The sequence below is a fragment of the Oryctolagus cuniculus genome, chromosome 1, assembly GCF_051225735.1.
Source record: "Oryctolagus cuniculus isolate XC-2025 breed Fujian yellow rabbit chromosome 1, ASM5122573v1, whole genome shotgun sequence".
Taxonomy (NCBI): domain Eukaryota; kingdom Metazoa; phylum Chordata; class Mammalia; order Lagomorpha; family Leporidae; genus Oryctolagus; species Oryctolagus cuniculus.
Window position 1 is genome coordinate 224,790,136 of NC_142867.1, and position 18,350 is coordinate 224,808,485.

The 18,350-nt window shown below is 40.2% G+C and overlaps 1 protein-coding gene across 1 annotated transcript in view; it reads right to left on the reverse strand.

Annotated features, from left to right (window-relative positions):
• Positions 1-2,293: 2,293 nt before the first annotated feature.
• Positions 2,294-18,350, reverse strand: part of MEGF9 (multiple EGF like domains 9) — a 111,536-nt gene continuing 95,479 nt past the window's right edge. The window contains exons 4-6 of the mRNA XM_002720506.6: positions 15,527-15,670; positions 9,357-9,626; positions 2,294-6,986 (exon numbers count right to left, since the gene is read on the reverse strand). Of these exons, the coding sequence (XP_002720552.1) occupies positions 6,535-6,986; positions 9,357-9,626; positions 15,527-15,670 (866 nt within the window). The 3' untranslated portion in view covers positions 2,294-6,534. The remainder of the gene's footprint in view (positions 6,987-9,356; positions 9,627-15,526; positions 15,671-18,350) is intronic.

Genomic DNA, 18,350 nt, shown 5'->3' on the forward strand with positions numbered 1-18,350 from the left:
AAAGAAATAGAAGAAACACAAAAAATGGAAAAATATTTCATGTTCATGGATTGGGATAATCAATATTATCAAATGTCCATGCTACCAAAAGCAATTTACAGATTCAGTACTATACCAATCAAAATACCAAGGACATTCTTCTCAGCTACAGGAAAAATGATGCTGAAATTCATATGGAAACACAAGAGACCCCAAACAGTTAAAGCAATCTTATAAAACACAAATAAAGCCAGAGGCAGCACAATGCCAGATTTCAAGATATACTACAGGGAAGTTGTAATCAAAACAGCCTGGTATTGATACAAAAACAGATGGATACACCAATGAAAGAGAATAGAAACAGCAGAAATCTACTCATGCATCTACAACCACCTTATTTTTGAACAGGAGCTAAAACCAATCCCTGGAGCAAGGACAGTCTCTTCAACAATGGGTGCTGGGAAAACTGGATCTTCACATGCAGAAGTATGAAGCAAGACTTCTATCTTACACCTTACACAAAAACCCACTCTAAATGTGTTAAAGACATAAATCTATGGCCCAACACCATGAAATTATTAGAGAATATTGGGGAAACCCTGGAAGACATTGGCACAGGCAAAAAGTTCTTGGAAAAGATCCAGAGGCACAGGCAATCAAAGTCTAAATGACAAATGGGATTACACCAAATTGAGAAGCTTCTACACTGCAAAAGAAACAACCAACCAAGTGAAGAGATAACTGACAAATTTGGAGAAATTATTTGCGAACTATGCAACTGATAAAGAATAACCAGAATGTATAAAGAGATCAAGAAACTCAACAACAACAAAACAAACAACCCAGTTAAGAAATGGGCAAAGGGGGTGGCGCTGTGGCGTACTGGGTAAAGCTGCCACCTGCAGTGCCAGCATCCTATATGGGTGCCGGTTCGAGTCCTGGCTGCTCCAACTTCTGATCCAGCTCTCTGCTGTGGCCTGGGAAAGCAGCAGCAGATGACCCGTCCTTGGGCCCCTGCACCCACGTGGAAGACCTGGAAGAAGCTCCTGGCTCCTGGCTTCGGATCGGCTCAGCTCCAGCTGTTGCAGCCATTGGGGAGTGAACCATCGGATGGAAGACCTCTCTTTCTTTCTCTCTCTCTCTCTCTCTCTGCCTTTCAAATAAATAAATACATCTTTTTTAAAAAAGGAAATGGGCAAAGGACATAAACAGGCATTTTTCTAAAGAGGAAACCCAATAGCCAAGACACATGAAAAAAATGCTCAGGATCATTAGTTGTCAGGAAAATGTAAATTGAAACCACAATGAGCTTTCACCTCACCCCAGTTAGAATGGCTTTCAGACAGAAATCAACAAACAACAAATGCTGGCAAGGATGTGGAGAAAAGGTACCCTAATGTAAATTGGTATAGCCACTGTGGAAGACAGTATGAAGATGCCTCAGAAATCTGAATACAGACTTACCATATGACCCAGCCATCCCACTCCTGGAAATTTACCCAAGGGAAATGAATCAGCATATGAAAGAGTTATCTGTACCCCCATGTTTATTACAGCTCAATTCACAATAGTTAAATTGTAGAATCAACCCAAATGCCTGTCAACTGAAGACTAGATAAAGAAATTATAGGATATGTACAACATAAAATACCACACAGCAGTAAAAAAAAAAAAAAGAAATCCTGTCATTTGCAACAAAATGAATGAAACTGGAAAACATCATACTTAGCGAAATAAGCTAGACCCAAAAAGATAAATACCATATGTTCTCCCTGATCTGTGATAACTAATAGAGCACCTAAAATATAATCTATAGAAGTGAAATTAATACTTCAAGAAGCAATGAATTTGAACAGTCATTGTTTCAACTGTTGAGGAACAGGGTTTTTTTCATACAATTTGTTGAACTCTTCACTTAGTATAGAGTTAATCATGTGTATAAAGTTAAAATTGAAAATAGATCTTAGTAAAAAATAAGAATGGGAGTAGGAGAGGGAGGGGGGAAGGCACAGTGGGAAGAATCACTATATGAAATGCATGAAGTTTGTATTTCTTAAATAAAAGATTTCTGGGGGGGACATATTTTCTCAGGTGTGTGTGTTTTTTTAAGAGGGTACATGTTCTTTATGTTGTGTTTTTTCTTTAATCCATGTGGAAAGTATTCTTCAAGTGACCTTAAAATGCATGGACAATACATGAAGGGTTCAAGGATTTTCATGAAGTAGATTGATACTTGACTCGTCATACACACATACGGACAAATCTGGACTAGTAACAACTGTGACCACACAAAAAGTAAAACAACAAATCTACAATAGGTACAAATTATATACATTTATTAATAATTTTAAATAACACTCTTGTATAAATTCTTTCATATATTCAAATCATACACAAATTTAGAAATGCATCATGAAGCCTAGTACAGCATATGTATGAGACATGTTTTTAACGTTTGTGTTAGAATTTTAGTGACATAAATACATGTTTAATGTTTCAGAAACATTCTCTAATTGCTTGGGCTGAAATTTAACTTATTACAGAGTGCTTGTGCCTAGCATTACAACTCGACTTTAAATCATTTAGCGTTTGGACTAACTTAGATCTGAAGCCCTGGGCTCACATTCTGGGGCTGCCGCCGCAGTTATTGCATATGCATACAAAATAAATAAGAAAGATTCCCAATTGCCTTTGAAAACACCGCACTTATCCACCAACACTTCGTGATCCACAACCATTGGGCCACGGGACATCATCTGGCTTCTGCAGATGAGCCTGTGTTCTTCCTGCCTTCCGCTTGGCGTAGTAGTCACTGGCTCAGGATAAAGAGAAAAATGTGCTAACCTTCCACCCCGCCCTCCCCCCCAACAACTCATTTTAGCTCCCAAACTCTTCACTAGCAAGATTATTAACAGACTAGAGGTTCTCTGAGTGCCTTTCTCACTCTAACAGGTTGTGCTGTTACCCCTCAGTTTTTACTTCTCTGAACTTTTTATCAGAGAGATTTCTTTGAGATGTGGAAATTCAACTCTTCTCCACATACATCAAAATATAAGAGCCGGAGAATTACAAGTGGTGTTTTTCATAAGTGGTGTAATGTTCACCAAGAGTCCTACAAAAGCACAGAATCAAGGCAAATGATCAAATAACCCAGATCCAATTGAAGCTGTCAAGAGAAGCACTGTTGGCTTAGCTCTGTTTCTAAAACAGCACAAGGAGTGAATATCCTGAAGGCACTCAGCTGACCAAAAGGGACTAGAAGGTCAGTGAGTATTGCTCTAATGGTCACTTTGCCTGGGCATACTGGGGCTAGACAGCAGCCATATAAGTTGAGGCTTCAACAAATCCTGTTCCAAAAAAATCTCTATTCTCCAATCCCATACCTGCTCTGTTCTCCTCTTTTAAAATCCAAGCATCCCTGGAAAAGCAATACATACTAGGTCATTTTTTCCTTTCTGTAATTGGAGAGGTCCCATTAGTAAAAGTCCTATTAGCGCAGCGAGTACAGGGAGGCAAGTAGAGGACAAAGACACCACCCCAAGCATCTGTGGGAAATGCATAGGGGCTGACCAAATGAGTTAAATGAAGATAAAAGTATTACTTAATAGCAGTATTTGTTATTTCTTGGTGCGATGCACATCAGTCTTATCTTCTTTAAAAATAAACACATTTCTAATCCTTAGACAAAAATATTTCCAGCGTCAGGCTTTGTAAGGACAGCTGGGACCCACTGCAGGACCCCACAGTTCACAGGGGCTGTGGCTTTAGAGGAATGAAGGCCGTGCAGGGCACTCCACCCTGGTTGCCTTGTCTGATTTCAGCGGCAGATCATTGCAAGATGGAGTTACAATTTACAGCAAAATTATTTCCTCAAGCAAAAGCCTGGGTCAACTAAAGAATACTCAAAGCAAATTTTAAGACCTTTATTTTTCTTCCATTGGGAAAAAATAAGAAAAAATAAGAACATGACCAGGAAAGTGTTACCCGGCATTTGAGGGTAAATGTTCTTTGTGATTCAGGTTTTGCAATGCCCTTTTAGTCTGTTTCGAGGAATCTTCACATGGTCAGAATGCTATTCGCCTTTGGTTCTCAGACTTCACCACACTCTTTATTGGGTCAGCTCCTTTCAGCAAATGTTTACCTCTCCCCATCCTCCATCCTGGCTTTTGGCGGGGGCGGAGAACGAGTATCAGGGAGGAAGGCGAGTCTGCCATTTTGTGCAGTCTATGCACAAAGATGTGGCGACTCTGGGGAAAGTAAGTTCCTCTCCTGGCCCTGCTTGGAGGGAGTAGTTCTCTTTAATGAAGCATAAACTGGCAGGTTTTTTATCTTTATTCACTGATACAGGCTCCAGATAGCACTCCTCTGTGTCTTTTCACAAAGTTCTTCGAACAGCTGTATGGCCCGGAAGCTGGTATTTAATTAAAAACCTAGAAACATCCACAAATGAGACTCCTCCTCCTAGCCGCCCTGTGTCCACAGCTGGGCAATTTATGTGTTAGCATACAGTTGAAAGGACATGTGAATCGGGGTCAGGAGTCCTGATCACTAGCCTACTTAGGACACAAATTTGTATACAGCCTTGAACAAGACATGTAGCCCCTCTGTGACTCAGTCTTCTCATTTATAAAATGGGAATGATAATTCTTTCCTCAGGGGACTACAGAAAGGAACAAAGGACACACATGGAAAAGTGCTTTGCAAACTACAAACAGGGATAGAAATATTAAATAATTGTAATGTAATGTAATGCAATCTCTTGTGAACAATGGCCAAATAAGCAGGACACCTTCAGGTCACACATCCTCCAGAATCATCATCTCGAAACCCTGAGAACAACTTAGTGGCCTCCCACAGAGGAAAGTCCAAATTCTAGGTTTTTCTCTGAGGAAGTTAAGCAAAGGGGTCAACTTAGATTTTCTAATTCTAAGCTAACAAGAAATCTTCACTTTTTTCTAACCACTTCACAGTTTGCTGTTCCTCTTAATAAATATCTCTATTGGTCTTCTGGCCACCTTTCCTGGCTTGGTTCACCCACAACCTGTCAGTATCATAGTAGATGAGAGTAACAGTAGCTGATCTCTAGGGGAAAAATGCATTTAAAAGCAAGGACCAACTGCACATACTCAACTATGGAGCTACCCTAGAGGGACAAGAAGATGGGAGAACTATGGGACTGCAGAGAGATGGCACACACATCATGGCAAGTGAATGATAAGCTGTACTCAAATAATAGATGTTTTAGCTTTGAGGTGAGATACAAAAATTTCATAAGAATCAAAACTAGGGATCCCAAGTGATAGGATGGCTTTTTTTTTTTTTTTTTTTTTTTTTTGGAACCGAAATATTTCCATCCTTTGGAAGACTATCTTTTACATTCAGGTAAAAATATTTTAATGAGAATATGTTTTTTGTCAACTGTGTAAAATACATAGAGTGGCTAATGTTTAATTAGGTGGGTATTTTTGAGAATGCAGCCTATGTCCCAGCTTAACAATTTTTTTTTACTTAAAAATCTATTGCTTGAATCTATAGTAAGACAAGGAGCATATAACTCTACTTATAGGCTGAGAAAAGAAAGATTAGAAACATTCAACCTCTTGTAAATTTCAACAATGTCCAAAGAGGGACTAAACATGAGTGATACTCACCAGAGTCCCAGCTCTAGCAATATTGCCATCTATTTTACAGTATTTTAACCAATCCCCATTTTCTTTTTACAATGCTATTAACTGCTGTACAAATAAATTCTAGATGATAAAATATGACATGATTTTTTTTACAAATAGATACAAATACAATGTTGACCAGATATGCTACATTCACTATATACATGTAATTCTAGAAGCAGGAATATTTCTTGTTTTCAGACAATTTGCTATTCACACTGAGACCCTGAGGAGGTCCGTCAGCTTCCTGCTCCCCAGTGCTGCCTCTGTTCTCCACCCTTAGAAGCTTATCCTGTGCTTTAATCTCATCACATTGAACAAGAATCCTGGGAGGAGAAATCAAGCCCTTCTAAAGATCTCCTTGGGACTTCTCTGCCACATTCCAGAATAATCAAGATTATGTATAGTGATACAACCTAGACACCAACTTTTCTTCAATGATGTCATTTTGTACAGCAAAATGAATATAATCCCTGATCCTCCTTTTAAAAAAAAAGTTTGGGAAAGGAGATGAAGTCTTCCAGCACTCTTTCCCCCTTCACATCCATCATCTTGTTACTATTGGTTTGGTGAACGATTCTCCAAGAGTCCACTTGGAGGTCAAAGTGGATTAGGGCTGCACAATATGATTCAGCCTTTCCAAATTCCCATGTGATTTGGTATAAAAATATACTTTGCTTCAAGTCCTTCATGATGATGAATGCTTCAAATTTCATGGGAAAATGAAGAGTAATGGATAAGCTAAGTGCATTATAGATTTGTATTGGAGAATTTCAGATCTGCCTTTGCCTTCTCAGGGAACTACCCAGGCATTGTCTGTTCCAGAGGCTGATGCAGTCTTAGTAAGCACTGTGGTGTGGTAATTCAGGAGGAGAGCTCCAGTTCCTTAGGCTTTGTAGTTATGTATGGGTGTCGTCAGGGTCAGTTGTCCATTGGGAGCCACTTCATTGCCATCATCTTCCAACAATCCCGACACATCTGCATTGGGAATGCTGTCATGGTAGCTGCTGAAACTGATATTGTCTTCTTTCAGCTCGATGGTCCAGAAGGGGGCGTTGAGTTTCCGGTTTTGGTACTCACGGTACATATACACTGCCCCCACAAATCCCATTAGCAGCACCACCACGATGATGATGACTGTCAAAATGATGATGTTAAATTGGGTCCATGATACATCAGCTAAAGCTGAAGTGCTGTTTTCAGAAGAGCTTACTGAAAAGATAGTCTGCAGGGTTGTGGGGGTAAATGTACTATTTGTAACAGGGGTGGGCACTGAAGTGGTCAAAGAGGCATTGGAAACCAAAATGGTAGAACCTCCCGGTGTTGGAACAATAACTTCTGAAAATAAAAACAGAGAATGAAATGTAAAAGACAAAATTATCCAGTTTTGAGAAACAATAAAAGAAATACACATGGGAGTGGAAGTTGATGTGAGATGTTGACATGATACTCTGCTTTAAGGTATGCATGTTAAAAATAATTTTTAAAGAAAGATAGTGATAAAGCTAGTTTATTGCACCCATGGATATTCTCCAATATGTGTAACACTTATATTAAAATCTTTGGGGCCGGGGCCACGGCTCAATAGGCTAATCTTCCGCCTGCGGCGCTGGCACACCCGGTTCTAGTCCTGGTCGGGGCGCCAGATTCTGTCCCGGTTGCCCCTCTTCCAGGCCAGCTCTCTGCTGTGGCCCGGGAGTGCAGTGGAGGATGGCCCGAGTACTTGGGCCCTGCACCCCATGGGAGACCAGGAGAAGCACCTGGCTCCTGCCTTCGGATCAGCGCGGTGCGCAGGCCGCAGTGTGCCGGCCGCAACGGCCATTGGAGGGTGAACCAACGGCAAAAGGAAGACCTTTCTCTCTGTCTCTTTCTCTCTCTCACTGTCCACTCTGCCTGTCAAAAAAAAAAATCTTTGGGAAGGAGCTGACAAGCCAAGGAAGGGCCTTGGATCACCTTTATAAAAGGGTGTAGGTCAAGTCCCTTGTTCAGATGTCCAGACACAGTCCAGTGGAAGGAAGCCAGCTGCATCTTGTACATTGACTGACCGAGAAGGTCAGAGAGTTCAAATATCTTTTTTCTCTAGGGCTGTTGGCCTGTCTTCCTTTGTATTACTTCCCCAACAAATAATAACCAGATAGAAACTTGCAAAAAAAATCTTTAGGAAAATTAAGTTTTCCATCCTTCTTTACTCATGGATATAGTCACAAAAATTCCTAAAAAAGCAGTAAGTATGACATTCCTGAGCTCTAAATTACATAATTACAAATGACAGGGCTAGATGTCAATCATTTCAACAAAAATAAATATAACATGTCTGAGGGTAATTGATAAAGGTAAAAAGTTCCTCAGAGGAGGTATAGGAAAAGCTGTGTTTCTAGTTACATCTGAAAAACACAATTAAAATGTACAAAGTTGATGTCAGCCAAGAGAGAAAACAGCTTTCCTTGAATTCCACATGTAGAAATTCTTCCTTTTTATATATTACAGCTATTTTATAATTTAGGTTCCATGCTTTGTAATTCCATGACAGCATACAGCTCAGTGGAAGGACTAAAGGCTTTGGAATCACTTAGAACTGTGTTGCTATAGATAAATCAATCTTTTTACACCTTAGTTCCTCATCTGTAAAATGAGAATAATGTCTACCTTGCAGAGTTCTTGGGAAGGATTAAATGAGATAATGTGCTATAAGGCATTATCACACTTAACGCTTATAGTGCTTGGCACATAGTAGCCAGTCAATAAAATCACTAATATCAACATTATAATTAATCAACACAAATAGCCACATCAATTTATCATAAAAAAGGGGTAAAATTTATATTACCTATTAACTAACAAGAAAAAGTGTACAAGAGTCCTGTGATCTGAGTATGGACAATGTATGCCTCTCAAATGAGAAAGAATTGAGTGATAGGGTTGCTAGGTAGTGACAGAGTTTACTTTGAGTCTTTTAGCCTTGATCATTACAGTATATGACAGAAGGTTACGACTGCCACAAGAAAATGGCAGACAGATTCCATTTGCCACAGACCTGGAATTCAGCATCTGTTAGAATATCAAAGAACTGTTTGTAAAACATAGTTTAATCTCTTTATGACCTAATAAACTGGAATACCCCTAACTTAACCAGAATTTATAATCATTACTTTTTTCTAATCCTTTCTGAAATTCCCTGAGGGAAATATTTTGTCATATGAATAATGTTTTCTTTTTAAAAATCAAAAATAATATTATTACTATTTCCTCCGTCACACATGCGGATACTTGGGCTCCAGCTTAGGAAATTTGCTAGAATGAACTCCACTTTATAAGCTGGAAATTCTAACCAGATTATAGGTCCCTCGTTGAAAGGATCTTTGATGATCACTGGAAGTGATGAGAATAAAGGAAGCAAAAAGATAAAAGAAATGATAGAACTTTTAAAATTATTAACATAAAAATAAAAATAGATGAAGGGAAAAATGAGAACACTTTGTCTCACTGTCACAGTGACTTTGTCTTGGTCCTCACATTTCTGGAGTTGGCTTTGGTGTATCAGGAGAGCAGCAGGAAAAGGAGGAGACCTTTTTAGGCAAATATCTATCAAAATCTATTCCAGAAACTCCTCTGGTGACAGCGGCAGGTTTTAAAAGCTAAAGGCAGCTGTTCTGAAAATTTCACTGTTAGGTTTAGATATTAAATTTACAACCTTAGGTGAAGGTTTACCTTTCTTGATGCAATTTCCCTCGAGGTCTTGAGTATAACCTTCTAGGCAGTTCTCACACCAAAACCCAGTGGTGTTATGGAGGCAGTTGATGCACTCACCACTCTTGGAATTACACATCTTTGGAGTTTTACTTGGGTCCACATGGCCATTACACTGGCATTTCACACAGATGCTGTCAGAATTGTAATAGCCATTTTCACATTGATTGCAGTTCTGGCCTGTGTAACCTTCTTTACACTGGCTACATTTAGGTTCTGATTCACCCAATTCTAAAAAAGAGAGAACACCAAAATAATTTCATAAAATAATGACTCAAAATGCAAATAGCTACTAGTCCTCAGGAAGATTTATAAAGGTTCCCTACTATCTCTTCATATGGAGGGGCTGCTGTATGAGGCAGCAAATAAAACTACCACCTGTGACACTGGCATCCAATATGGGCTTCAGTTCATTTCCCTGCGACCCTACTTCCCTTCCAGCTTCCTGTCAATGGCCTAGGAAAAGCAGTGGAAGATGGCCAAATGAGAAAGGAAGAAAGAAACAGAAAAAGAGAGAGATCTTCCATTTGGTTTACTCCCCAGATGGCCACAATGGCCAGGGCTAGGCTAGGCCGAAGCCGGGAGCCAGGAGCTTCATCCAGGTTTCCCACATGGGTGCAGGGACCAAAGCACTTGGGCCATCTTCTATTGTTTTCCCAGGCACAAAAGCAGGAAGCTGGATTAGAAGTGGAGCAGCTGGGTCTGGAATAGGCACCCATATGGGATGCCAGCACTGCAGGTGGCGGATTTATCCGCTATGCTACAATGCCAGCCTATTTCTAATGCTCTTTATGAAAAATAAAGCCCTTTTTCCTACTTTACTATTTCTTTTTAAAACAGCTTTATTTGAGCTATAATCCATACACTATACAGTTCAACCATTTAAAGTGTACAATTCAATGGTTTTTAGCCTTTTCATAGAGTTGTACAATTAATAAAGAATTTTAACTCATGATAATCCTGATGGGCAGTATGAACTCAAGTAAGTTACTGAACTCTGGGCCTCAGTTTCTCATATTTCAAATAAGGGTATTAAGCCAGAAATATTTAAATTGCTTTTAACAATAATAGGTATTCATTTAAAAAGTTTCATGGGAATTCATAACTCATGCAAACAATAATATGTACAAAAAAACAACAGAAAGATACATACTTCCTGTTCCCAAGGAACTTATAGCATACAATAGTCTCATATTTTATAGCATTTTTGCACTCTAATAACTATAGCAACAAAAATTAACATGAGAAATTTGTGGTGAAATAGACTAAAGGACTGAAATCGAAGTGTGTGAAAATCCTTCAAGTCTGTCATGTTGAGACCCACTGGGCCTGAAGACATGACATTCCAAAGCCCTGCTCATGCTCATTCCTCTCCCTGTACTTGGTTTCTGCCATATCCAAGCAGCTGTTTGATCAAAGCAGCTGTTTTCTTTGTTCATATTGATCTCTTTTTTTTTTTTTTTTTTTTTTGACAGGCAGAGTGGACAGTGAGAGAGAGAGACAGAGAGAAAGGTCTTCCTTTTGCCGTTGGTTCACCCTCCAATGGCCGCCGCGCTGCGGCCGGCGCATCGCGCTGATCCGATGGCAGGAGCCAGGAGCCAGGTGCTTTTCCTGGTCTCCCATGGGGTGCAGGGCCCAAGCACCTGGGCCATCCTCCACTGCACTCCCTGGCCACAGCAGAGGGCTGGCCTGGAAGAGGGGCAACCGGGACAGAATCCGGCGCCCCGACCGGGACTAGAACCCGGTGTGCCGGCACCGCTAGGCGGAGGATTAGCCTAGTGAGCCACGGCGCCGGCTTCATATTGATCTCTTTATCTAAAATGTCCTTCCTTCTCCTGCTACCTGCTAAATGTGGATGCTCATCACAAGACTCAGTTTTTGTTTTTGCTTTCTAAATCTATTTGAGAGGCAGGGAGACAGGCAGGCAGAGATAGTGAGCTCCCAGGTGCTGGTTCCCTCCCAAGATGTTCCCAAGGTTGGCCAGGCAAAAGCCAGTGGCTGGGAACTCAGTCAAGGTTCCCCTGTGGGTGGCAGGGTCTCAGTGACATGGGCCATCATTGCTGCCTCCAAGAGTCTGCCTTAGCAGGAAGCTGGAGTCTAGAGCCAGAGCCAGGTGTTGAAACCAGGTATTCTCATGTGGGATGTGGTCATATTAACCACTAAGCCAAATGCCTGCCCACAAGACTCATTTTATTACCACCTCTGAAGTCACTGCTGATCCTCCCCAACTTCAGGTCAGTGCTCCTTCTCAGTGCATTCGCTATACACATATTCATGATACTGCATTGCACTTACTTATATGTTAGTCTCTCCATGAGAAATAGGCAACTCTGAAAGCATCAGACCCCTAGCCTGCTCAGTGTTTTGGAACACAGACATATGTGCCAAATTGGATTGGTCAAGCCCCTATTCAGTCTTTGGTTTTGATCTCCCTTTCACCTCTACAAGGTATATTTCTAGATGTCCAAATCCTCACTCTTCAAAGCTTAGTTCAAGTGTTACCTACTTCGTGAAGACTTTTTCTACCCCCCAGTAGGAAACTATCCTTCCTTCCTGAACTCTCATGGTTCTAGTTTTGTACATCTGACTACTCTCTCCCCTGAGTTACGCTTAACTCTCTTTCTACTCAGGATGCATTATTATTGGCATTAATAATGCTAATTAAGCTACAAATGGAGACAGAATGGCTAAAAATATAGACAGAGTCTCTGCCTTAGAGAACCTATAATCCCTGGAAAAGTCAGACAAAAACAGAAGATTCAAGCACATTGTTTTTGTTGGGAATCATTTTTCTATAGAGAAAACTTCTAAATTTTTTTTTTTTTTTTTTTTTTTTTGACAGGCAGAGTGGACAGTGAGAGAGAGAGACAGAGAGAGAAAGGTCTTCCTTTTGCCGTTGGATCACCCTCCAATGGCCGCCGCTGCAGCCGGCGCACCGCGCTGATCCGATGGCAGGAGCCAGGATCCAGGTGCTTCTCCTGGTCTCCCATGGGGTGCAGGGCCCAAGCACCTGGGTCATCCTCCACTGCACTCCCTGGCCATAGCAGAGAGCTGGCCTGGAAGAGGGGCAACCGGGACAGAATCCGGCGCCCCAACCGGGACTAGAACCCGGTGTGCCGGCGCCGCAAGGTGGAGGATTAGCCTATTGAGCCACGGCGCCGGCCCCTAAATTTTAAATTTATCATATGCAAGTGGAATCAGTCAATTTTTCAACTATCATTTGTAAAGGAACTATTATTATAAGCCAAGTTCTTGATTTACAAGGGAAGATAGTTTAGATGTGCATAGGACTAATATAATTTCTTTTTTACAATTCCTAAAAAGCTATGAAATCATAAATTCTTTAACAATATAATCAAGATACTTATAAAAATAAGAAATCCTTTATAGAATTCTGATATCATGGAAGCAGATTTAGATGTTAATACATAATCTTTTCACATTTCTGACTCTAGATAGTACTCCTCCTTTATTATTCCTAAATGTTTAATATGGATTCACATTTATAGCAATAATTAATAAGGTGTATACCTCCAGGTGTCACCTTTTTTATGACTTATGTCCCAACATTCATTCTCACATACAATAGAATTCCCTTCCTTTGTGTCCCACTATATCCTATAAAAGCATTTGCTATGGTTAACGCTTTGTTTATGTGTTTTCCTTTCTCTACTAAACTACAAACTCCTTTAGAACAAGGATCACATTTTATGATCTTTGTATTCCTTGCCTAGCACAAAAACAAACATGTACTAGGTGCCCAATAAGTTTCTGTGGAAAAATGAAAGAATCTATCAGACTTCCCTCTGGTAAGAGGGATATATCAGTTTGTATTACAAAGTATGGTGGCCAGTTTTCAAGATGGCCCCTCATGACCCCTGCTCTCCTGGAATTCCCACTCTTGTATAGTGCCCTCCCATGGTTAATTGGGTAGACATGTATAACCCACAAAGTGTTTCAAAAGTGGCATTCTATGATTCCAGATACCAGGCTGCAAATGCATTACAACCTCAATCCCTCTCTTGTATCACTTACTGCTAGGGTAACAGTTACAGGGTTGCATTTTTTTTAAGTGGGGGAAGGTGACGAAAATGTTCTAAACGTGACTGTGATGACGGTTAAACGACATTATATATGTGTGCATGTGTGTATTAAGAAAAATTAACTGTACATTTTAAATAAATACATGGGATATGAATTATTTCTCAATAAGGCTGTTATTTAAAGGGTAATGAGAGAGATTGGCACTGTGGCGCAGCAGGTTAACACCCTGGCCTGAAGTGCTGGCATCCCATATGGGCACCAGTTCTAGTTCCCACTGCACCTCTTTCTATCCAGTTCTCTGCTATGGCCTGGGAAAGCAATAGAATATGGCTCAAGTCCTTGGGCCCCTGCACCCGTGTGGAACCTGGAAGAAGCTCCTGGCTCCTGGCTCCTGGCTCCTGGCTCCTGGCTTTGGATTGGCACAGCTCCGGCCATTGCGGCCAACTGGGGAGTGAACTATCAAATGGAAGACCTCTCTCTCTCTCTCTGCCTCTCCTCTTTTTGTGTAATTCTGACATTCAAATAAAATAAATCTTTTTTTTTTTTTTGACAGGCAGAGTGGACAGTGAGAGACAGAGAGAAAGGTCTTCCTTTGCCGTTGGTTCACCGTCCAATGGCTGCCGCGGCCGGCGCACTGCGGCCGGCGCACCGCGCTGATCCGATGGCAGGAGCCAGGAGCCAGGTGCTTTTCCTGGTCTCCCATGGGGTGCAGGGCCCAAGCACCTGGGCCATCCTCCACTGCACTCCCTGGCCACAGCAGAGAGCTGGCCTGGAAGAAGGGCAACCGGGACAGAATCCGGCGCCCCAACCGGGACTAGAACCCGGTGTGCCGGCGCCGCTAGGCGGAGGATTAGCCTAGTGAGCCGCGGCGCCGGCTAAAATAAATAAATCTTAAAAAAAAAAAAAAAAAAAAGAGTAATGAGAAAAAGAGGGAGGGGGAGAAGAATCCAAACCAGAACTCCCTAGGGAAGCAGAAACCATATGAAATAATAAGTGCTTATTGTCTTAAGTCACTAAATTTTAAGATACAGGTTGAGCATCCCTAATTCAAAAACCTGAATTGCTTCCAAATCCGAAATTTCCTGAGCACTGACATAGCACCTTAAGTGAAAATTCTACATCTGACCTCATGAAACAAGTTGCAGTTAAACACAGATATATTGAAAACATTGTATAAAAGTACTTTCATTCAGTAGATGAAATGCATAAATGAATTGTGTTTAGATTTAGGTCCCATTCCTGATTATCTTATATTTATGTAAATACTACAAAATCTAAAACATTCCTTGGTCCCAAGTATTTCAGATATTAGATACTCAACCTATAATTGGTTACATAGCAGTAGATAATAAGTGAGAATAACTGTATTTGTAAGATATATTTGTAGGGGCCAGCATTGTGGCATGGCAGGTAAAGCTGCTGCCTGAGATGCTGACATCCCATATGGGCATAGGTTCTCGTCCTGCCTCTTCCACTTCCAATCCAGGTCCCTGTTAATGGCCTGGGAAATGCAGTGGAAGATGGTCCAAGTGTTTGAGTTCCTGCTACTCATGTGGAAGACTGGATGAAGTTCCTGGCTCCTGGCTTCAATCTAGCCCAGCACTAGCCATTGTGGCCATTTGGGGAATGATCCAGCAGATGGAAGATGGACCTCTCTCTCTCTCTCTCTGTAATTCTGTCTCTCAAAATCAATCAATCAATCTTTATATACATATATATAATCTTTATACACACACGCACGCACATATATATATATATATATATATCTGTAGACACCATTACTAAGTACCCTGGAAGAATAATTAGTAAATGTTACCTTGAAATAGGTTAGCAAATATTGCTTGATTTTGAAGCTCTTGTGTTAACTCATTATGTTGCTTTTTTTTTTTAACTCATATGTCCCTTTTTTAAAATTCCACATATATTTTGTATTGTGAATTGCTAGAAAGGAATCCTTGTTTTGATAACTCTCTTCCACCTACAGCACCCAGAACTTTATTTATCAACATAATTTATACCTGTTGATAGTAACTGATTCACTGGTTCCCTCTCCCCCTTTAAAATGAAAATTTAGAGAGAGGCCTTACTTATGGTGCAAATTCCTGTAGATGTCACTGCTGAACAAGGGCAGAGAAGACATTCTTCAGTGGCATTAGGATTCTGATAAAATCCTCCTTTGCATTCTTCACAATGATCCCCTTGACTGTTTCCCTGGCAGTTTAAACATACACCTAAAAGAAGGAAATTATTTTAAAAAGTTAAAGATTTACTCTGAAACCACAGCAACTTTCAGAAATCATGCCAGCAACAAAAAGGCCGTAAGAGTCAACCAGAAAATAAAAAGTAACAGGGACTCAGTTCCTATCCCACCTTATTCCTACATTGGCCATGTCTAGGAGTTCTGGATTCCCTTCCAGACTAGGAACTCTTCAGGGAAAGGCTGGCTTCATGATTAGAGCTGCAATAGGCCTTTGTCAGTTGACTGACTACATACCCAAAGCAGACAAATTATGTGTAAAAAATAAATACAAACAATATAAATAACTATTAAGAGAGATAGATAAATCATGGCATTTTCATAGTGGTGATACTATAAGCAATCTAGAGTTAATTGCATGAACATACATAAATCTTAACATCATTGGTTGAAAAAGCAAATTACAGAATGGTTAGACATTTACTTTGCAAAAATTTTAAAACTGGGGTATTATGGTACAGTATGTTAAGCCTCTGGCCTGTGATGCCAGCATCCCATATGAGGAATGGTTTGAGTCCTGGTTGATCCACTTCCATGCTAATGGGCCTGGGAAAGCAGCAGCAGATAGCCCAAGTGCTCGGGCCTTGCCACTCATGCTTGGGAGACCCAGGTGGCATTCCAGGCAGCCATTTGGGGATTGAGCCAGTGGATGGAAGGTCTCACTCTCTCTCTGTAACTGTGCATTTCAAATAAATAAGTAAATAAATAAATCTTAAAAAAATAAATTACAATAAGTAATACTAGGCAAATTGATATATAATACAGCAACTGGAGGGATGCATACATATATGAGGGCATTTCAAAAAAATTAGTAGAAATTTGTAATTTAGATAAGTTTATCTTAGTATAAAAAAATTGAAGCCCATACATATAAGAGATCTTCAAAACATTTGTGAAAATGGAGAATATGATAAAGCTATGCAAGAATCTTTATTTTCACCAAAATTAGCTTATCATTTAATGCTACTTTCCAAGAACTTTTTGAAAAACATTAAAATGTGGACTGATAGAGTATAGGGGAATTTTATACTCTGCTTAGTTCTCTGGCAGGAGAAAGGTGGGACCAGGGAGAAAAACAAAGAAGTCCTTTATTTTTATCTGAAATTTTCTATTTCAAAAATTTAACTATAGGGGTGGGCTTTTGGCATGGCAGTTAAGACACTGTTTGGGGCACCCACATGGCATTTTAGAAGGCCTGGTTCTGAGTCCTGGCTCCTCTACTTCTGGTCCAGGTTCCTGCTAATGTATAACCTGGTGATGAGTCAAGTACTTGGGGTTCCTCACCTATGTGGGAGACCTGAATTGAGTTCTGGGTTCCTGACTTCTGCCTGGTCCAGCCCTAGCTGTTGCAGGCATTTGGGGATGAACCAGTGGATGGAAAATTTCTCTCTGTCCTGTCTCTCAGCCTTTCAAATAAAATGGAAGTAAATAAATAGGAAAGATGTATATGTTAATACATATATGTTAACATATGTACATATGTTAATATATACACACATATAAATTTCAAACAAAATACCAATATGTTGCTACTTATTATTTTGAACGTGAGTACATGGGTATTTTCATACTGTTTTTCACAGACTTTTATCTTTTAAATCCAAAATAAAAATAATTAATTAACAAAAAAATACAAAGGAAAGAGGCAAGCAAAGTTACGTGCATAGTAATAACACTGCTTGGGAATTTTATAGGAAGGAGTTCCACAGACACTGAAGCAATGTGGCACCTGCAAACAGGGAATGCGAAAGGCCAGTGTAATTCACATTCTTTATGGGCCAAAGACATATAATAGGACACTTAGAACTACTATTACCAAAGGAAGTGAATAAAGCTACACATACATCCAGAAGATGTGGAAATTGTAAAAGGTAAGTTAAATATAGATCACTGTTAACAATGTTCATAAGTAGGCTTATTTGATTTCTTTTCCTTACTTGTAAAATATTTACAAAAAAGAGGAGGGAGAACGAGGCTGTGAAATAAAATGCCTAACAGTGGAGCAAAATTTGAAAAACCAAAAGGATGAAAATATTATGAGCATACAGGTTAAATCCCAATTCTAAGTGACTACACAGAACTCTTGCCAGCTTTATGAATTTACTGGGAAAGGAAGCTTCAAAAGTTTATCATATGAACACTGAATATTCACTCACACGGTAATAAGCACTTCAGTTACTGATTTCTTTCAAGATCTTCTTATATCTTGATCCCGCTTTAACTATGTATCTTTGTGACAATAAAGATAACTGAAAACTATGTACTAGATACTGAATTTTGTGGGGCTGGTGCTGTGGCGTAGCAGGTAAAGCCACAGCCTGCAGTTCCGGCATCCCATATGGGTGCTGGTTCAAGTCCTGGCTGCTCTGCTTCCAATCCAGCTCTCTGCTATGGCCTGGGAAAGCAGTAGAGGATGGCCCAAGTCCTTGGACCCCTGCACCCACGTGGGAAGACCCGGAGGAAGCTCCTGGCTCCTGGCTTTGAATTGGCTCAGCTCTGGCCATTGCAGAAAACTGGAGAGTGAACCAATGGATGGAAGACCTCTCTCTCTCTGCCTCTCCTTCTCTCTTTGTGTAAGTCTTTCAAATAAATAAATAAACCCTTTAAAAAAAAAACCTGAATTTTGGCCGTAAACACAAAACAATTTTAAACAA